The sequence below is a fragment of the Eublepharis macularius genome, chromosome 14 (genome assembly GCF_028583425.1).
Source record: "Eublepharis macularius isolate TG4126 chromosome 14, MPM_Emac_v1.0, whole genome shotgun sequence".
Classification (NCBI taxonomy): Eukaryota; Metazoa; Chordata; class Lepidosauria; order Squamata; family Eublepharidae; genus Eublepharis; species Eublepharis macularius.
Genome location: NC_072803.1, coordinates 44,385,110 through 44,407,168, shown reverse-complemented (window position 1 = coordinate 44,407,168; position 22,059 = coordinate 44,385,110). Strand labels below are relative to the sequence as shown.

The window sequence follows — 22,059 nt, the reverse complement described above, 5'->3', positions numbered from 1 at the left end:
TTTCTCTTTTGTATGTGTAGGAGATGACTGAGGCTAGTGGGGAGCGTTTAGCGTTGCCTGGCAACCAAAGGGAAACCTGGCCTAGGCCAAGGCAGGGGTTTAGGTGCGCCAGTCTTTAGTCGTCGCTGGGACAAGGGGGGGAAAGGCGGGGAAAGAGGGAAGAAGTGCTCGCGTGAGACCATATCACGTGAGAACTGCCGATGTTTTTCTCGAGGGATATATGGGTATGGGGGGAGGTTTACTGAGTGTATCACACCCCACCGTATTTTAGCTCTTTTCCCCTATGCCTGTTAGACAAGGCGGTTTGGCCCTGAATCAGAATGCAAAACTTAAGGAGAGGCACGGTCTCTGAGAGCGTGCAGAGTTCTTTCCCCCCCTTAATCAGCTTTACAGCAGATCGTGTTTTGAATTCCTACTCACCCCTAGCCTACCTCATAGGTTGTGAGAGTAAGGAGAGAAGAACTATGCCTCTCTGAGATCCTTGGAGGAAGGGCGGGTTAAAATCTGACAGATGGTTCTAAATATTTGTCAGAGAATAGGCTAGTGAATTCAGTGCTGGATAACCTGGGTTCAAATTCCTATCCAGCCATTAAGTGATGGCTGGATAGGAATTTGATATTGGGCTGGTCAGTGTGAAGTTGGTACTGAGTACATACTGGCCCAAGGTCTTTAGAAGAGCTACTGTAGCATGCCGGTTAAATTGGACTGCAAATCAGCACTTTGTTGGTTCAAATCCCTCTATTGCCATGAACTCTGTAGGTGGCCTTGGGCAAGCCACACCTGTCAGTGCCATTTCCCCAGCTGTATTGTGGAAATAGTAACATTGACTATTCACCACCCAGAGTAGGGCACTAGTCTGTCTAGAAGAGCAGTATATAAGTGCTGTTACTATTCTTATTAATAAGGATGGGGTAAAACTCTTAATAAGACAAAGTAAATGAATCTTGGGGCATTGTAATGTGCAGGTGAGACCCTGAGTACAAGTGCCTTTTGTTTTAGAAATCAAAGTGTAACAATCCAGCTGAATACAGATTGACAGTGTGAGACCTGTTTTGGATGGGGTCACACTTTCCATAATAAATCTGGCCACGACCTTACTCCTGCACTCTCAGGTGTTAGCTGTGGCCCTTTCTCATTTTGGCTGGTAGCTGGCTTCATTCCCCACTGGAATACAGAGACCTGACTGTGCATTGTAACCGCTTAAGATTTTGAATGCCCTCTGTGTGGGGCTGGCCATGAAGATGGTATGGAAACAACTTTTAATACAAAATGCTGCAGCCAAATTAGTTTTGGCGGCAATAAGAAGATATCTTCATGTTATCCTTGTGTTGGAACAACTGTACTGACGAACAATTTGCCTAATCCAGAGTGCTGGTGATGGCGCAAACACCCAAAGAACCACTGTATTTCAGTGACCACTTTCTCTCATTTGAGCTTCTCTCACGCCTGAGATTGGTAGGTGTGGCTTTCAGTGCCATCTTGGGTGGATATGATTGAACTCAACAGGAAATAGGGCCTGTTTAGTAGCTGCCCCTGGAACACCCTATTTCAAGAACTTACACTCGCAGTATCCATGCTAACATTTTGAAAGTTGATTAATTTCATTTAGCCTTTGACAAGATGAGTTTGAATTGTTCTTTATCCTGGTGATTTAACCACTGTCTATCTGTTTCATTTTATATTGGTATGTGCTTTTGTTTTAAGGTTTTGCTAATAGGGACATTTTTATGTGCTTGAAATTGGATGTGTTTTACTTTTTTTTGTTCACTGCACTGGAATGCCAATATGCAACAAAATGAAAATGCCATAAATAATCAGATACCTCAGTATCTGACAATTGCCACATTTGTTCTGTGTACAGTGCTGTTTATGTTTTAATTTTTAACCAAAGAAGAATAAAACAGTAGATAAACTGAATATCAAATTAAATTTTAAGTTGCTGTACAAATGCTTAGTCATGGCTGTCAAATGCTAGCCTAAAGATACAAATATTACATGCTCAGACAGTTCACTAGAAAAATGGAGTTCTTTGGCTGTAAGATAGCCATTGAGAATCTCTCTTGACAAGGCCTTACTATTTGTATGTTTATTTATTTAAAAGACTTATAAGCTACACATCACAGCCAATTGCGACTGATGGTGAAATCCTAAGATTTGAACTGTGAGACAGTTTATAAGAAAAGCAATGTAATGATAGAATAAAACCAGCACTGGGAAAGAGAAATGAAGTTAAATTCCCTAAAAGATGGACGCATCCCTAAAAATGATACAGGAAGTAAAAGTTCCTAGCAGACCAACATAGCTGTAAATACAACAATAAAATTTGGATTGCAATAAAACCAGCATTAAACTGAACACATATTAGTCAAATGAGGGAAAATAACAAGCAGTACAGTCCTAAGCAGAGTTAAACCCTTCCAAGTACATTGAAGTCAATAGTGTTAGAAGGGTGTGACTCTGCTTAGGATGGCACTATAAGCCAGCTAAGAACCCCAAATCTACCACAAGCCTGCATAAGAAGGAAGGTTTTTATTTGGTGCTTGAAGTTGGAAAGGCTAGTTATGAGGTGCCACCACTGATAAAGCTCTGTTCCTAGTTTAAAACTTGGTATACAGATGACACAGTCTCTCCACTAGTATTGATGGCACAGCAGAGAGGAGCTGATGTCTATGCTCTATTTAGGGATCAGAATGTTAAGCCCTTAGTGACTAGCATCAGCAATCTGAACTGTGACCAGAAGACAGCAGGGAACTGACACAGTTCTAACCAGCCCTGGAGTAGTTGTTGGCCAGAAATCCATTCCATTTGTAAAACTTGCTTATTCCTGTTTTGCATTCTTCCTTATACTCAGTGTTTTCAGACGGCTCCTTAACCCAAGAAATGGCTGCAGAAATGGTGACCGTAGATGTCAGCCAATGGGATGAAACCATTTGCAATATGATTGCATGCCAACACCCACCATGCTGGGAGGCTATGCGTAGAATCGAGAAGGGGCAACCACGGATCCTTATAAAAAACTTTAACTCACTTGAGAGACATTTTCCAGAAACAGAAGGTAAGCATGAGTTCAGCTGAAAAGGAATCTGCTGCCTACTTAATGCATGTCTCTTCTGGCCGCAGATTGATGCTAGGCCAATGTCAAGTTTGAACTTCAGAACATATGAAACTGCCTTATATTGAATTGTACCATTTGTCCATCTAGCTCAGTATTGTGAGTGGCAGTGGTTCTCCATGGCTTTGGGCAGAGAGAGATCATCTTTCTTAACACTTGCAACACTTGCCTAGGATGTTTTGTGTGCAAAGCATGGTGCTCTGCGACTGAGGTTTTCCCCTTTGTCAGCTATGAGTCTGCCCCCACCTGGGTTACAATAGTAAATGGAAATATTGAATGGGGGTGGTAATGGATCACATTAGCACTTTTGATTTTAAAATGATTGATCCCTTGTCTGAGCAGGCCCAGAGTGGACAGAGCCTGGTAGATCAGGGCAGCACTTGGGCGAACTAGAAGTGGGACCAAGGTAGACTATCAGATTATGGGTGTAGTTTGCAGGTCATGGGCAAAGCCTGCTTGGGTCTATGCCCAAACGAGGCAGAATATGGTTTTCCTAAGCCCTGAAACTAGTAGTGTTTCAATACAGTTTGGGAGCTGTATTTTAGAGTAAAAAAAACCCAAAAGGATTCTGAAAGCTCTCCAATGTTTTGTGGCATAAACTTTCAAAGTGGAGCACCTGCTTCACCAAATGCATTTTATTCATGAGATGAAATGGGCTCTTGTCCACAAAAGCTGCCACAATAAAACTATTCATCTTTAAGGTGCTACAAGACACCATTATGGATTTGCTTTAACAGTCTGAAATACCCTTCTGGAATGCTGTAGTTTTGTTGTAGCAGACATATTTTAAAATCTGACTTTCTTGAGTAATGTAAGAGCAAAATTGTTTTTAAGTATCTTCTTAGTTGCATATTTTAATTAGCCTATATGGAATTGAAAGCAAAATTGAAAGCAAAAATGATTTAATTTATTATTTATTTAAAGCATTTTAGCCACCTTTCCTCCAAAGGTGCTTAAGGCAGCTTACAGTGTAAAATATAAACAACATAATAGTTAAAAACAGAGTTAAAACACATTAAAAAGCTGCCCTGAATAAAGCTGCCTCCTGAAGTTAGAGAATGATGGGGCCAGGCTCACCTCCCTAGCGAGATTATTCACCATTTGTAAGACTGCCACAAAAAAGCCCTCTCCTGTGTACCCACCAACGACGCTTTGGGTGGTGGGACAGTTGGGAGGGCCTCTCCCTGTGATCTAAACTTTTGGGCAGGAATTTATGGGAGAAAATAGTCCATGTAGGCCTTTAAAGAATAGAACCAGCAACCTGAATTGGGCTCAGGAGCAGATTGGTAGCCTGTGTGGTTGCTATAATATTGGGGCCACGTGTTCCTGATAGCTCGTTCCAACCTGCAGTCTAGCCACAGCATTCTGCAGTAGCTGCAGCTTCCAAACTTTTGAGGGTCCCCCAAGTAGAGAGTGCTGCAGTAGTGCAGGTGAAACGTAATTAAGACAAGGATCACTGTGGTTAGATCTGACTGAACCAGGAAAGGATGCAGTTGACACACCAGCTGAAGCTGGGCAAATGCACTCCAAGCCATTGCAGCCACCTGAAAGTACTCCTAAAATGCAAACCTGATTTTTCAGGGGTAGTGTAACCCCATCCAAGACTGGGGAGATTTCACATTGCTGGTCAGCCTTTCTACTAACCCAGAAAACCTCTATCTTGTCAGGATTCAGTTTCATCTTGTTCGCTCTCATCCAGCCCATTACAGACTCCAAGTGCTGGTTCAGAAGCCCAAACTTCCTGATGACCCCTCCCAGTGGCTTCATGTATATATTAAATAATAGGGGGGATAAAATTGAGCCCTGAGGAATTCTATAAGTCAGTGGCCATGGGGTGGATCAGGAGTCCCTCAATACCACCTTCTGAGACTGATCACCCAAATAGGACTCGAACCACCATAACACAGTGCCCCTTTGTCCCCGAAGGATACCATGGTTGATGGAATCAAAGGCCTCTTACGGATCCAGCAGAGTCACACTCTTCCTGTCTAGTTCTTGGTAGAGGTCATCAACCAAGGTGGCCAGTGCAATCTCTGTTCCAAATCCTGGTCTGAAGCCAGATTGAAATGGATCCAGAAAACCAGTCTCTTCCAAGAGCTCTTGGAGTTGAGAAGCAACCATCCACTGTATCATCTTGCTTAACAATGGAAGACTGAAGCCTGTCCAGAAGTTCTCCAGCATAGTAAAACTCAGGAAGTTTTTTTCAGTACAGGTCTAATTACTGCCTCCTTGAGCATGGGTGATACAATTATCATTCTCAAGGAAACATTTATCACTCTCCTTACCCAGCTGGCCAGACCCTCTCTGGCAGCTTTTATCATACAGCAAGGGCAAGGGTCAAGAATACAGATGGTTGGTCTCACCTCTGCAAGGATCTTGTCCACATCCTTGGCTCCGTAACCTGAAAGGTATCCATATATATTGGACAAGCAGATGCCAGAGGTATGTCATTTGACCATACATCCATGCCAGCATCAGAGTGGATCTTGACTATTTTGTCTGCAAAGTAAGTAGCAAATTGGTCACAGTGAGCTGTCATGTGTGGTCAGAGTCCAGTTCTGTGAGGCCGTGATGCAGAAGCCCTCAAACCATATGAAACAACAAAAAAAAAATCTATAAATGATGCTGTTACTTAACAGAGACAAGCAATAAACATGAAATGAAAAGCTTTCCCGTTCTGTTGATGTTGTATTGTTATTTGTGCTTTACATTGGTTTCTCTATGTTTCAGATGAACTGCCAACATTGAAAATTTTCAATCTCCCGCTCAATTATTCTTACAGAGGAAGGCTCAAGCGTGCTGAAATGTCCAGCTCTGTCATCAGCATCAAAGATGATCAAAATTACACTACAAATTCTATGATGATTGAGGCGTTTGTCCCCCCTTTATCTGTACTGAGGTTAATAAATTCAGCTCTGTCTCTGGCTCACACATAGGTGCTTCTAGAAGTTGGGCTTTGAATTTATATTATTTGATAAATGCGGAGTTGCATAGTTAGGGTTACCAACAGCCTAGAGGAAAAAAATGGCCTATTTAATGGTCGTTATTTAGGAGGTGATATTACTTATCTCTATGCCTAGAACAGCTGCCCACTTCCACACATTAATCCTCCATTAACAAGAAATAACATTTTCTCTAGACCTTTTAGTAACTCTGTGAAAAGCTGCTGCATATACTTTCCCATAAATTAAATCCAGATTGCTGGACAAACCCAGGACATATTGCTTCTGTGGAATATATATTTTAAAATAAATCAACAACATCCTAGTACCTGAGGAAGAAAATTGCAATGCTTTCCTTCTCCACATAAATTAATTATATTAATTCCAAACTGAAATATATATTTAAACCATTTTATTGGCAGTGCAAATAACATTATTGCCAACCAGTTGCATTCTAGTGTTTTTCTGTTAACCTGTTTTTTCCATACCTGATTTGTGTTGATTTTTTTCCTTAAAATGCAACTGCAATGCCAGTAGGATTACTAGAGGAAAAAAATACCGTCTCTTTAATAGATACTTAATAGGGTGTTATTTTCCACGTGATGTAATTTATTTACCTCCATACCAAGAAAAGCTTCTGCAACTTATTTCCACTGATTAACAGTACAATCCTAAGAAGAGTTACTCTAGTCTAAGCCAGTTGAAATCAATTGGCTTAGACTGGTGTAACTTCACTTAGGATTGCACTGTAAATCTCTATTAAATGACAGGACATTTTTCTCCAGGTCTTTTGGCAATCTGGAGCCCCAGTCTGTCCATCTGGAACAGCAAAAATACTATTGAGGTTTTACAGGGCTAGTATCTCTTTAAATGTTGCTCCTCTGTTTTATAACTTCTGCCATTTTCTGAGTAATGATTTCCTGCTTATTCCTATATGGATCCGTAACCCGACTTCAATATTGGGAAATGTACTGGTTCCTGTTCTAGTGTGCTGTGTGTACTCAGAAATAAGTCTGGTTGACCTCAGTGGGACTCCCTAGCAAGTTTACGGCCTTGACTGCTTTTTAACTGGAGTAATTGCTTATTCTTTCTTTCAGTTATTTTCATCATACTGTTATAAAATTATGATAATTAACAAAGTAAAATTTAAAAAGAACTATTTCTTTAGCTGCAGTATGCAATAACCCCCACCCCCCAGTAACTAGTTAAATGGATATGGGTAGTGCATGTAAAACAAAAGCAAAATTTAGAGGGTCAATTGCAGGGAGAATAGAATTTAGCTCAGTGTGACTTACATTCAAACATACAGTAGGATCTTTCTGATGGACAAGTGCATTGCCAGAATGTTATGAGGAATATAGCACAGTATATTAAGTACTGAGTGGTGCCACAGTTGTTCTTGCAGTGGATTGTAGAAAAGGAGCGATTAATTCAAAAGTGTCCTAGTCTGGAAGCACCTTAACAATAGTAGCCCACCAGAAAGTTCATCTGTGCAAGTCCTGTTGGAATGAATTGGAGCCCTACAAGAATGTGGCAGTGCTCATATACATCCCTTATACATTTCAATTTGGCTTGTGCAAATTAGTTTGCTAGTGGATTACAGCCTGTGCTAGTTGGTGTGCAACAGTTGTATTTATTAGTCATAAATTCTGTCTGTTCCATATAGTTTGCATGAGCTTTTCAGTTTTTTTGTTTTGTTTGCATATTCCAGTTCTGAAAGAAATAACTTCCCAGGGCTGAATTCTAGGGTGGAGACTCGCAGTCCCCACTATACACCAATCAGTTTCACCTCTTTAAGACAAGCTGACAAAGTAAGTTTAACAATTTGCTGAGGATAGATGTTATGGGAAGGTATAGCTCAGCTTAATCTCTGCTTCTTTTAGCTCCCAAGCAATAATCCCACTTTATTTAGGGCTTGTTGAATACTGCTACAACTTCCTTTTATGTGGCCTTTATTCAATTCATTTATATCATGCTTTTTTGTGTCAGTGGGAACTAACATGGCATCAAAATAATAATGAAAACTTGCTTGCTGATTGAATTATCAGTCAATTATATTTAAATAAGTGTGCATATTTCCTGAACATGGCTAGGCATTTTTCAACATAACTTGCAATTTAATAAGCAGAAGCTACTATTTAACACTAAAAAGAAAAATAATCTTCCATGCCTTTTCATTCCCTCTTAATCCTATGTCAGAATGTAAATAGCCTTAAATCAGTCAAGCATGCCCTTCGCTACCCAATCTGTGTAAAATTGCCATCAAGTCACAGTTGACCTATGGCAATGAAAACCTCCATGGATTTTCAAGGCAAGAGATGAGCAGAGGTGGTTTGCTATTGCCTGGTTCTGCATAGTGACCCTGGACTTCCTTGGTGGTCTTCCATCCAAGTAATTAACCAGGGGTAAAACAGCTTAGCTTCTGAGATCTGACAAGATTGGACTAGCCTGGACCATCCATGTCAGGGTAACTGGCAGTCTTACTTACTCAAATTTACTTTAACTAAAATGGACTCCCTGTCTGATTACTATGAATTAGTTTATGGTTCCTTGCTGGAACCAGGCTCCTTGACAGAAGAACATTAATGAGAGTTGAGAATGTTTCTGTCAATAGGAACAAAATAGCGTTGAGATAACTCTCAGGATCCCATCATAGCTTAAAGATGTCATCCCTCCTGTTGAAGGGCAGAGAAACTGCATGTAGAAACTGGATTTTGAAGACCAGACAGCTGCATATTGGCTGAGAATAAAACAGCTGGGCGTGCAGGGTTTATCTAGAGATCTGATGTGAGATACATCAAGAGGAGTTAGCTGTGTTAGTCTGTAGCTGCAAAATAGTAAAGAGTTCAGTAGCACCTTTAAGGCTAACCAACTTTATTGTAGCATAAGCTTTTGAGAGCCACATGCATCTGACGAAGAGAGCTGTGGTTCTCGAAAGCTTATGCTACAATAAAGTTGGTTAGTTTTAAAGGTGCTAAAGGACTCTTTACTGATGTGGGACAGTAACTCTTGTGGTGTTGGAGTGTTTTTTATAAAGGCAAATATTATAGAAACAACATTTTCAGATGGAACAGCTGACACTAACTTCTCCATCTATTGTGTGTGTGTTCATGTAAATATATATATATTAGTGCTCGGTCATGTAATTTGTGGGCCTTACAGCCTTTCCTCCCAACCTTAAGAAATAAATAGTAGAGTTAGGCAGGGCAGAATTGTGTTGCTTGTCACATCACAACAACATAACAGTATTTCAAACTATTGAAGAATGTATTACATCTTTTAGGCACCAAATCTTTCAATTTGATTACTTGGAAATTTTTAGTTGTGATCTGTTTGAGCTCTTTCAGAGTAACTGGGTACAGATTTTCCTGATCAGTGTCTTTTCCCCGCTTGTGTATGCTAGATACAGGTGACAGATCTCAGTGAGCTTGCTTCAACCAAACTGGGTTACCAGCCTGTCAGTGGGAACTTGGTTGTGAAGTGGATTCCAGACATACGGCATAGATTGCTGCTGAGTGAGAGACCACTGACAAAAACGTAAGTAGTGTACCTTATACACAGCATCTCACAATGAACTTTGAAAATTGCTTGCCTCCAACCGAGGAGATCTCATGCTGTTATATGCTTGGGAGCAAAGGATTTCCTTCTCTGCCAGCAAATCGGGTACACTGCAGATAACAAAGCCAGAGAGCGTCATCTTGTTGACACTTAAGGAATTGCTTGCACATACCTCTTAAATGACCCCAGCAATGCTTACTGAAGGACCATAAGAAGTCAACTGTATGGCTTCTCTTTGTTTAGACCGACTCCTACACAAAGAATGTGTGTGAAAGACCTTGCTTTGGAAAGCCTCCTGTCTTTTAAGGACAGCAAAGAGAATGTAAGTTTTCTTGTATAGATTTTTCTGGATTAGATTAGAAGTCATTTGAAAATAGGGTTGCTTAAAAAAAATTTAGGCCTGATTCTGTGATTTTATGTAATAGCAGCTTGATACACAGAGATTTCACAGGATAAGCTTTTCCTGAGATGAAGTGAAGGAAGAAGCTTTACTTGCTATAGGCTTGGAAATCTAACTCTGACCAATGTTGATGACTGCGTAGCAGAAGTCCTAGAATTAATTCTCTGGTAACTGTAATGTGTATATATAAAGGAATATCTTACATAAATTCTTCCAGGTGGATAGTAGACATGGGCATGAATCAAAATACGAATCAAATTTCGTGACGAATCAGGACGATTCATGTTTCATGAAACGCATTATATGGGGCCGTGGTTTTCACAAAAGTCAGAACTTTTGGGGCCAATTCGTTCGATTCGTGATGCCAGATAGGCTGGTGCTGATCCATTGATTCCTTAGGCAACATAGGCCTAGAATGTCTGAAGACCTTTTGTTGCCATTGGAAACCCCAATCTTAGCTCACATAACCTTGATAGGCAGCTCTCCCTGCCAACTGGAGAGCTTCCATTCTGCCCTATACAGCAAGGAGTGGGGAGGAGGGTTAATCCTCTAGGCAACTGAGGAGATAGGCCTTCTGTAGCCATGGGAACACCAACCTCATCCCTCCAAGCCCTGTTAGGCAGGTCCCTCTGCCAACCAGAGACCTCCTGTTCTGCTCTATGTGAGCATTTCTTATATAAGGCACAGCCTCGTGCTTTTCAGTTCCGGTAGACAGAGGGAAAGGGAGGACCTGTTGCTGGGATTTAGAGAGAGAGTGGAATTGGGAGCTTTTGGCTGGATTTTCTTTGTGTATATTCTTATTTAGAGTATTTGTTCTTGCTGGCTTGTTGGGTGAGGGTGAGTGGAGGAGAGCTTGCTGAAGTCTCCCTGTGAGTTTGGCATCTCTGGGTATGAAGGGGGCCATTGAAGTGCCCTGGGTTCTGACGAATCATTTCACGAAACAGGACAATTTCGTGAAAGTTCATGATTTGTGGAATGCGACGAAACACGAAACGCTCGTTTCGTTTTTTTCCCCATTTCGTGCCCATCTCTAGTGGATAGCCATGTTGGTTTGTAGTAGAAAAGCAAGATTCAGGTTGAGTGGCACCTTAAAGATGAATGAGATTTCCAGGATATGAGCTTTTGAGTATCAGAGCTCCTTTTGTCAGGCTCTTAAAAGCTCATACTCTGGAAATCTAGTTCATTTTTAATGTGCTACTGGACTCAAATCTTGCTCTTCTACATACATTCTGTGGCATATGGGTTACTTTTCTGGGGTGCTTTGATGACATTGCCTTACAGCAACAGCCATTGGGTCCAGAGCCAGCTTTAGAATTTGAGTGGATGGGCTGAGTAACACACCCTTTTAATGTCCCTTAACCAGGCAATGGGAAATAGAGGTGCCTGTGACACCACAGGGGTCTCTGAAATGATGTCCCATTTTCTTGTCAGAGAGATGCTAGAAAGAAGCAGTAGAGTTGGTTCTCTTATACAAGAGTGCCTCTCTCACCACTTTCACCTTAATGTATCTCCAGTCCCAAATAGAAAATGAACACAGTGGCCCTTGTGACATCACAGACTTTAGTTTCTAAATGGGAGAACTGAAAGGGAGCAGAATGCAGCTCTCTCTCTTGCAGAGGTGTCCCCTTGAGGAAATGGGAGATCATCCCAGAGGTCCCTGTGACACTGCAGAGCTCCTGGGGTAATCTCTCATGTTCTTTGTTGGAACAGATGGGTCAAGAGTCTCTCATTGGTGGTGGGTCTTCTGCTGAGCTGTGGACCTTGGCAGGGCCCACAATGCTGACCATACCTTCCCTGCTTGTGACCACCTATCTCTTGCTGTTTGCACAGTTGACACACACAGTTGTGCCACTTTTTCTTCCCTGTCTTTTTCCTTTTTCTTTTTTCCCCTCTGTGGGTTGTTACTTACCTGGATGAATATTACACTTTGAATTTACAGAGCTCAATAGCTAATAACAAAGGCATAATTTAATTTCAGGACCATCCTCTCTGCCAGTTAGTTTTGTAGCACCAAGATATAATGTATTTGCTTTTCTGAACATCATGTGGGTTTCTTTATTTTTTATTATTCCTTTTTATATTATTGTTATTGATGGTCATGATGACACAAATAAACTATACATTTTTAAAAAGAGAGAGAAAGCTTTGCAGTTCTTATAGAGAGTGATGTTGTGAAATGTTATAATCATTGTAATAGCAACGTTTTTTTGATTAATTGCTTTCTGTCTGCTGTAATTTGTAACACATGGACCATGTCTCTTGATGATTTTTTAGCTTGTGGCTAAAATGGAACAAACAGAACAAAGTTGAAATATTTGACTGTTAGGCTGTTGTTAGAGAGCAGGAGTAGAGCCAGTGGCCACCCGTCACTCAAAACAGAAGAAGCCCAAGTGTTCCATTTCCAAGCTGAAATGTATAAGATTAAGGAGACTGTTCAACATATGGAATTATATGGCAGAGATGTGCAGTGCAGCCTTAGGAGAGCAGAACCTTGCCTGCCCATTCAGGGGCTTACATGTAACCCTTGAGTACCTGCTACCCACAGCTTTTGTATCACAACAGGCCTCTTTTCCTTTCCTCCCCGCTGGGAGGGTGATGCTGAGGTTGGCAGGCACAAGGCAGGGTGTGATGTTTAGAGTGAAACTGTGTGTTTGGCTTTCTCATTTTTGTGTGTATGTTTTCCCTTCTTGTTAGTATTACCCTAATCAACAGAAAAGAAAAAAGTCAAATAAAGTTCCTACAGGAGGCCAGCCCTACCTCTTGCATCTAAGAAGATACCCAAAGATTCCTGCCAATAAATCAAGGTCAGTCCTAAGCTACAACTCATGAGAGTTGGGTTAAGGGAAAGAGCCTAAAGCCAGCTCCTGAGATAACTGGGCTGGCTTCCTGCCCCCCTATGAAGAGAAACATTGGGAGAGCCTCTGGGACAAGAAATGCCATTGTGGTCCTCCAAGTCTTTGCCAAATTATTTGAGACCCTGATGAAAGTGCAAATATCATAATTGTGAATACTTGCATCCTTTGGAAAATTATCCATACCTAGGAATTAGGTTTTTTTAGCCCAGAACAGTGATTGGTGTGTTGATTTTGCCTTGAAGTAGTCCTACAGGCAAAGAAAAGAAGGTGGTGGAATGTTCTGCTGGGAAGAGGAAATCCTTCCCACAGCACCTGCAGCTTTTTCCCTTAGCAGAGGTGCAAAGCAGGGAAGTCATGCATCTGGAGGCCAAGAGAAGATTGTTACCAGGCAGCAAGCAGAAGGAATCATCCCCACTTACTGTGCAGAAGGTACCTTGTTTGTACAGATTTGAACCTAAGGTAAGCAAGAACTTGGAGCAGAAATTAAAGGGGAACATACGTTATATTAGTTTCTTGGTTGAAAGTCTCATATCCAGGGATGCACAAAACACTGCAATATTAAAAATCTTGATGTGGATGTGTTGCCAAACTGGCAGGAGGCAAGCACTTCTAATTCAAGTTCTTCCAGGCAGAAAAAAAATTATTCCTTGGGACAGCTTAGTGGCAGTAGTTGCAAGTTCCCTTGTTAGTGTACTGCAAGAATACAAACCAATTTTTCAGAAAAGGCTTACGTTGCATTTGATAGAAAAGCTGGATAGAATCTCACTTCTCTCCACCTCTCTGTGTACATGCACAGAAGCTCCTCTAACCAGTATTTCTGGCCTGAATCTCCCTGGCCCTCTTCAGAAATGGGTCTAGTTTATATGTATCAAGGGTTCGTTCTTTCTCCCATCCTTTCCATGGGAAAGAGGGAGTTGTCTTTAGTAAATCAAGGGATTTTCCAGCAGTATAAGCAATTTTCTGTACAAAGTTTGTTTCAGCTGCTATAGAAAATCCATGAGCATAATCTATTTTTTCAGGATGCAAGATTATAACTGCCCTAATGGATTGTTAATAGCCTGCTTCTCAATTCAACTTCTGCTCTGTTAATCTAGTCTGGCTGATGTTTTGGTTTGATTTTCTTGGTGTTTTCCACATTGTGAAATATGGTTTGCTTTCTTGAGCATCAGGATGTCATGTGCTTTGTGTTTGTGTTTGATGTATTATTATGAAATATTTGGATGTTTTTATGTGTATTGACGTCTAATCCCCTAACATGGAAAGAAGGTTCATCAGTGATGAGATGATAATCATATTAATTGGTTTAAAAGATTGAAACTACCTTGGCACTGACCTAAGAAAGATCTATAGCTTGGTTGCTGGAATAGGAAATTGAAAATGGGAAGTTAAGTATTTTCCTTTTTCTAGTCCCATTTAGGTGGCTTTGAAACTTAAGTGGAGAATAAGCAAGGTGCAACAAAAGTATATAGACTGATACTATTCAGTTTGGATGTTATTTAGCAAATCACAGTTTTGTTTCTGTCATTATCCATTGTGTGAGAATGCACTGAGCCTTCTGAGGCCCAAATTTCTTCATTTGCGGTGGTCTAGGGTGTAAATGATTCTGTTGTGTTTGGTTTGCAAGAAAGCTTTCAGAGACATGCTTTGACTCGTAACACATTTATCTTTCTCCACCTAACCCCATCCCTGTTGCTTTCTTTCATTAGGTTCCTGTGGAAGGTAAAAGCATAAGAAGAATCCAAAGCCAATTCAAGGATGCCTTAGAAGGTTTGGATATCGTAATTCTGGGTTTGGGTACTGCCTGATTTAGTTGCCATCTATAATGTTTTCTAGAAAAAAACACTTGTTTTTCTGACCTCGCTCTAGGTCCCAGGGTTCCAAAGCACCTTGCGTCAACCATTGCACAGCAGCTGAACAGCGCTCCTTTCATTTTCCAGACTTCAGAGTCCTATGGCCGAAAGAGTGAAAGAAGAAACTTGCTCTATAGAACCTGTCTGTCCCAGGAAGCTGTAAGTGATGGAAGACAGTCTCGTGAGCCATTCCTGTCTGGGTTCCAACCTGTGATGGTTCTTTCCTCCCATCCTATAGTCCTGTGATACCCTGTCCTCTGTGCCATAGCTGTCACTAGGTGCCAGTCACAGAAGCCTGGTGCCCTAAGCTAGTCTTCTGTTGACTGATAAAGAACGGTGAATCCTTTAGTACAATCCCTATTGGAATCTCACTGTTTGGCCGCAGGCAGGGGCCTTTTAGGGATTTGGATGGTCAAGAAATCTCACAGAATTAAGATATGTTTGTGACATGAATGTGGTTTAATTTTTTAAAAGTCCACAGTACAAACAAAGACAGCAGTTTCTTATATCCATCTTAGTCTCTGGGGGTTTCCTACAGTCAGGGAAGTGCCCCTGAGCCTGGTTGCATAGCACTTCCTAGTCTCTGATGCAACCCACGTGCTACCTCTTCCTTCTTTATACTTTCCTCAGCCTGTTAGGTGTCACCTCCCAAGTCTTATGATTCTTAGTAACACCAGCAACCTACTGGGTCATACTGGCTTGGGGATAATGCCTATGCCTAGAGCTCTTAACCCTTTATTTGGAAGCCTGAATCACTTAAAAAAAGAAGTAATCCGGTAGCTACTTACCAGTGAAATGTAGTTGCCAGAATACTGAAAGCCAAAATAAAGGTTACCTGACCACACAATCCCATATCCTCTTCAGGCGTTGTTCTGTTGGCACTAAACCCTTGTGTTTTGGACCAGCTTATGCAACTACCAAACTTGTGTCAGCTCCTGTACCAAGCAGGTTGTTTGTCTGGCTTACTAGCAACAGTTTTGTGCACCATGCCACAGAGGCAAGGAAAACAGGGTAGCTGGTGATGGTTATTTCAGGGAACTGTACACTCATATCCCTCTTATACCAGTTTTGGCTTTTGCCACAGAAACCTATAAATTGTAGTTTAATGTGGGTGTTGCTAATCCTCTCTAGTCTGCAGAGAAATCCTGCCTACCAGAATGCAGCCCTCAGATATCACAAGTGGCCATTAATAGAAGGAAGTCTGCTTCGAAGTATGTGGAGTACAAAAGCAACAGAGCAAGTCTGTTCATGGAGGGTGAGTGTGGCTTTTTTCTGCTGTAACAAATGTCTGATACAGTTCAAAGCAAAGGCATTTGCATGTGTCTCAAAAAACCATTTGATCATTACATGGATGTAGTGGTGAATGGGACTGCCTTATTTATTTGGGACGTTTCTGCCTGCCACTGGTTTATGCAAGAAAAATAGAAGACAAAAAAGAATAAAAATAAAGCCAGCGTAAAACAAAACACATAAATAGAGTTTGCAGCTGCAGTTACAAGCAGAACACAGAAAACTCAAACAAATGGTTTTTAAGTGCTATTAAAAGTGCAAGGAAACCAGACAGGCTTTGTCTGTTGTGAGAATGTCAGCAGAGATGGTTCTAGGCACTTATGCCTAGGGAGAGACATCCAGAGTCTGAGTACAGAAAAGGCCTGCTGTTTGGTAACTACTCATGCTGCTTAAGGAGGAAGGAAAGGTAACATGAAGAAGGGCCTCATGTGAAGCACTTAACTGAGGGGCAGGTTCCGGCAGGAGTAAATAGTCTTTTAGCTACCCAGGCCTCACTTTGGGTGTTCAGTCTTTACAACAGCCCTTTGAATTAGGTTTAGAATCAAAATCAAAAACTGGACACAAAAACTGGACATTTTTGGTTTCCCTATTTTGCGCGAGTTGAGGCTTCTGAACATGTTTCCAAGGCAGTCCTCCTGTGTATGGCATATTACAGTCTTCTCTCCGGGATCCTACTAGAAATGGATATTGCTAGAATTTCGCTTTTCAAAAAGGGGAAGAGCTCCTGCTCTAACCAAGGATGAGGCAAGGCAATACTGGCTACAGACGCCATGCCGATTGTGCTTCCATCTGCACTGCTGACTTTAAAAGTGCTGCAAGCAGGGCTTTTTTTCAGCAGGAACGTGGTGGAACGGAGTTCCGGAACCTCTTGAAAATGGTCACATGGCTGGTGGCCCCGCCTCCTGATCTCCAGACAGAGGGGAGTTTAGATTGCCCTACGTGCTGCTCAGTGGCGCGTAGGGCAATCTCAACTCCCCTCTTTCTGGAGATTAGGGGACGGGGCCACCAGCCATGTGACCATTTTCTCCGAGGGCAACTGACTGAGTTCCACCACCTCTTTTCCCAGAAAAAAAGCCCTGGCTGCAAGCATGTTCTTTCAAGCATACATGTCTTATAAAGGCAATTGATGCTGAATACATCTGTGCCCTATATCTTTTTTTGTTTTGTTTCTGCTTAGGTTATGACAGCAGCATTCACCAGATATCAAAAAGCGAGTCCAAGTACAAGCAGTATTGTAAGCAGATCGCAATCCGGAAGGGGGCTGCACTAGCTCAGGGTGATCTTTCAATTGATAACGAAGAGCTGTGGCTCGGGGAAGCAGCTCAGAAGTCAGAGAATCTTCTCCAACCCTCTAACCCTCCACCCCCTCCTCCCTCCCCACTCATCTCTGAGTGCAGTGACAGCCCTTCACAAGATCTTACTTGAAGCTGAAAGCCTGCTCCAAAGACGGTTACTTCTTTTTGTACAAAGCAGGTTGTACACTCTTAGGCTAAGAATAATTAAAATTCTACAACTTCAGTTTTTCTCCCTGTGTGGTCCTTGTGTGCACAGCTGTATTTGTAATAGCAAGAAGATAGGAGGAACTTTTTGTGATAAAACGACACCTCAGGTCAAGGTTTAGACCCCCAATGAAGAGTTTGCTTCTCCGGCTTTATTCCCCTAATTCCATCCCCTTTTCCAAGTAGGATTTGCTGCCCACTACCACCAGCAGACCACTAATAGAATTGCAGTCTAATAGCTTGCAGTAAGACTTCTGGGGAAAAAATCAGAATCTCTCCTTAATTCATCCAACATAGAGTTACGGGGAAATTTTTGGAAATGTCACTGGTTAGAGATATTCCCAACAAAGCAGACAGATCCAAAATCAACCAGTAAGCTTCTATGGCAAAGTGTAGATTTGAACCTGGCTCTCCCAGATCCTAGTATGAGACTCATCACTGACTCTAACAAACTATCAAAGCAGATAATATAACAAGCAGCCATCAATAAGATGCCTGGGAAAGTCAAAATGCTTTCAACTGCCTCCTGGGGCCCAATGAACCTGGTGCCAGGCAAAACAGCCATGGAGGAAGGAGTTCTAAAGATGGGGTGTGCGACCGAAAAAGCCCTGTCTCCATTAATTGCCTACCTTACCACTGAAGGTGTAGACTGAGGCACCGAGCAGGGCTTCTGAAGATCTGGACACACAAGTCAATGGGGGAGTGGGCTGCCCATTGGGCGTACACTAGAGTGACTGCTTATAGTTGCTCTGTCAGAGGATCTCATCCAATGTGTAAAATAGCCCCAGATAATGATAAGTAGACAGAAATAAAACATCGTTTGGGATGCTATGAGGATAAACTGAATTTGCCACATGAGAGCAAAAAGTAACTGCAATTCAATGCACATTCTAATTGCTGGAGTATATCTGTAAGGGAAAACAGTTAGTTCTGTTTTGGTTTTTGATGGAGGAAATCACATACCCATCTCCTGCAATAATTTTTGTTGAAGTTATGAGACTTCAGACTTGCAGTTGCATCCATGTATCAGTTCATCTGTGGCACTTCTCATAAAACTGTTCTCTGGCTAAACCTTACAGAAATGTCCACACAAATTTCTTGTCCACAAAAATATAGTATTAGCCCCACTGGGCCTCCATGTACCTATTATAGTCATTTTTGGCATATTGATAGCCTAAAAGGAAAAAAAAAACTACTACTCTTCTAGTTTATAAAAATTTAGCAAATGAATCATCTGGTAGCATCATCCATATTTGGCACAAATGACAAAATCATTGTTGTAAGCCTAATTCAGTTTTAAATTGCCTGAATGGGACGTTTCCTGTGTAAGTCAATGAATAGGCACAGATTTGGGAATATAGTTGAAGGGGTATTGCTTTAATGCTCTTAATTCCCTGAATATTGACAAGTTTTTTTGTTTTACCAGATAAGCTGCTTTTGGAAGAGAGAAGACCAGAAATACTGGATGTCCTTTGAATAATATTTTTATTTACAAATGCACTGGTTGTGCACACATTAAGGGGGTGCTGAAGCAAGCACACAGGGAGGCATTTCTAGACTCAGAACATCAAGCCTGTTCCCAAAATCAAAATACACACATTTCCATGCAAAACCATGATTTCCTCTGGTAGTATGTGTATCTGAGAAAAGCAGAATGACTAGCTGTCAGTCCATTCGCATACCTAAAGAAGTGAGCTGTCACTCACAAAAGCTCAAAGTAAATATTGTTAGTCTTTAAGATGCCACTGAACTTTTATTTATTCTGTTCTTTCGGAACACACACTGCCAAGCAAAATTGGTTTCAGCCTGTGATCTTGGCATCCCCTGGGTATGACTCCAGGTACCTGCTAGTGCAGCTTGATGCTTTTATCTCATGTTAGCCAAGCCAAAGCTGAAGGGGAAGCCACTTTGCATTAGAACAGACCAAGGGTCAGAAAAATATTGTACTAACTTGGGTTGGTGAAGGGCACTTGCAAATACTGGCATTTTTTCCGAGTTCAAGTATTAGGCTTTTACAGAGCTCCAGTATTGGACGTTTACAGAACTCAAGCAGAATTGGAAGTGCAGCAGAATTTCAGATACATGAAGGGCAAGTGACTCAACAGACACTTTTTATGTAGTACAGAAAACAGTAAGGAAGTACTTCAGTCTCCACCCTGTCTGACCCTGAGGTTGTGGTGTATTGATCCTTTGCTTGAAAGCCTGCTTGTTTCATTTTCTACTGATTGATCTCTTGGAAGGTTGAGATGGAATGTAAGGGGGGGGCCTTACACAGGTCCCTCAATATTGGCTGGTGAGTTGTTGTGACTCATACTATGAACCTAAACTAGGTTGCATCAGCATTGATTTTCTTTTGGGAATTCTAAAGAATGCCCTCTGCTGCCTTGAACTGGACCTACAAGAAATCTCTTTTCAACCACATAATTGCAGTTGTGGCAAGGAAAGTAATGAAAAATGTTCCTGGCTGCCCTGGTCAATGCTCTGGGGCACACAAATCTCCTGTTTTACTTCTTGCAGATTGTGAATATTTTTCTAATTAGGAAAGAATTGAGTTTGCTAATAGAGGCATAGGCCTTGTAAAAAAGGAGTTTGGTGCCTGTTGTGGTTGTTGCTGGCCTAAAACCATTTTTAACTTAATTTATAGCAAGCTGTAATAAGGGAATCTGCATCTGACAAAGCAAATCCTTCTCAGAAAAGTTGATGCATGATAAATGCAGAGTGCTGCAAGGCTCTTTGTGGTTTGGCAGCAGTGAAGTTAATGTGCCTACCCCTCTGGAATCCAAATTACATTTTTTGCTTCTATGATGGATCTTTGTTGTTGTTGCCTCTCAGATGTAGAGTGGGGGAAGCTGATTGGCAGTATGACACCAGATGACACCTTTGAAATCATTTTGTCTGCCCTTCTCCTCTAAATGTTAATCAAGGTATAGCAAAACATTTTTTCACAATTTCACTTGTAAGGAGAAAAAATGAAGTCTATATATGTTCATTTCATGTACATTCACACTGCTGTCCCATGCGTGTTCCACCAAAGCAAAATTCCTCTTGTGTATGTGATTGTTCAGGAAGCATGTTGATTCTTCAATCTCCCTCTCCCTTTATCCGAGGAAGCAGTCATACTGTTCTTCTGAAGCCCTTGCTGCTAGATGATTATCTTTATTTATTAGATTGGTGTCCCTACAAGGACAGTGTGCATAGTTCATCTTCCCAACAGATCTGTGAAGCAGGGTTGATAACTGATTCAAGATTCCATGGCAGAGTTCGAATCTGGACTCAAGACACTACAAATGAGGTGTTCTCTATTGTAGAAACCAAGACCAACCATGAAGAAACCAGATAGTGTTTATTTCAGATGGGTAGCTGAGTTGATCTGCAGTAAAAGAGCAAGATTTGAGTCTGGTAGCACCTTCAATACCAACAAGATTTCCAAACAACATCTCCCTCCTCCCCTTTAACATTTCAGGTCAGGACAGTAGAAATACAACAAGAGGAAGAGAGAGAGAGGGAAAAGTCAGAAGTAGGCTTGTTAGGGGTTAAAGGTGGACACTTGGCTGTGGAATAATTAATCGAGGACTTCCTTCCAGTATTGGCTTTCTCCAGTGGTAGAGTTCTTGATGAAATTGGTAGAGTCGTGCACTAGTGACTTGACTTCCCTACACTTCCTTTCTTAACCCACCTGACTGAAGCAATAGAGGAAGAACTGAATGGATGGATGCACATGGTATCAGAGCTTTAAGAAATGCAGTTTTCCTGCAGTGGCCCTTGTACAGAAATTAACTGTGCACTACTCAACACTTTCGCTGCCGTCTACAGGCCTTCTTTAATTTTTAAAAGGCTATGTTTTTTGACTTTGTATTAAAAAAACAGAATAGCAACAGTCTTATCCTTTGCTGGGGTGATAAGGGAGAGTTTCTTGCAGCTATAGAAAAATCCACTTTTTAGATTCCTCCCTCAAAGTCATTAACTGGGAGCTGCTTGGCCGGCTGTTGCAAACAGGGCTTAATTCCTAATTTTTTTGTCCCAAATTAGGTTCAAGTAATTGCAGCTCTTGTTCCTTACTCAATTCCTTAGGTAGAGATTGAGCTCTAGGTAAGTACTAAAAACTAATATTTGACAAACACAAACCATGGACCAGAGGAGAAGATCCTGAGGTATTTGACATTTTGTTCAAGATAACAGTCTTGTTCAAGATAACTTTGTTCTTCTGAACTGCAGAAGAAAATTGTGGTTTTGGCCAGAATTCCTGGCAAAAAGTACATTTTCTTCCTAGGCAGAAGGAAGAAGAGGTGGTCTGGGCCGGGAGTTTGGCTTACAAAAATTCCTACCAGTAGGGGAAACTGACTAGTAAGTCTCTGTTGGTCTCCACAGGGCAAAAGTCCTTGCAGTTTGTTGGGGGTTCTCTTGGCAACGCCACACTTTTAAGAAAAAATAGCTGTGTCCTGGGACTCCTCCTCCTTGGAAGTTGCCAGTTTTCCTATTCTCTCTCCGTCCATCCCCCACTCACTTTTATTCCTAGCAGGCAGACAGTCTCAGTACCAACGGCTTACCGGCAG

General features: G+C 41.5%; 1 protein-coding gene across 5 annotated transcripts; it reads left to right on the top strand.

Annotated features, from left to right (window-relative positions):
* The first annotated feature begins 23 nt into the window (after positions 1–23).
* C14H9orf43 (chromosome 14 C9orf43 homolog) lies at positions 24–17,506 on the top strand. 5 transcript variants are annotated; one of them, XM_054998564.1, is made up of 12 exons: positions 24–103; positions 2,852–3,055; positions 5,843–6,011; positions 7,766–7,865; positions 9,458–9,591; positions 9,856–9,934; positions 12,707–12,816; positions 13,110–13,326; positions 14,574–14,634; positions 14,734–14,876; positions 15,849–15,972; positions 17,185–17,506. In XM_054998564.1, exons 2-12 carry the CDS (start codon positions 2,881–2,883, stop codon positions 17,430–17,432), a joined length of 1,560 nt encoding a protein of 519 aa, XP_054854539.1. In that variant the 5' UTR covers positions 24–103; positions 2,852–2,880; the 3' UTR covers positions 17,433–17,506. The 5 variants fall into 5 exon arrangements, 4 of the variants coding, with proteins under 4 accessions (XP_054854539.1, XP_054854537.1, XP_054854538.1 ...); XM_054998562.1 differs by having other exon boundaries at positions 32–187; XM_054998563.1 differs by lacking the exon at positions 24–103 and adding an exon at positions 284–1,455.
* The last annotated feature ends 4,553 nt before the right edge of the window (positions 17,507–22,059 follow it).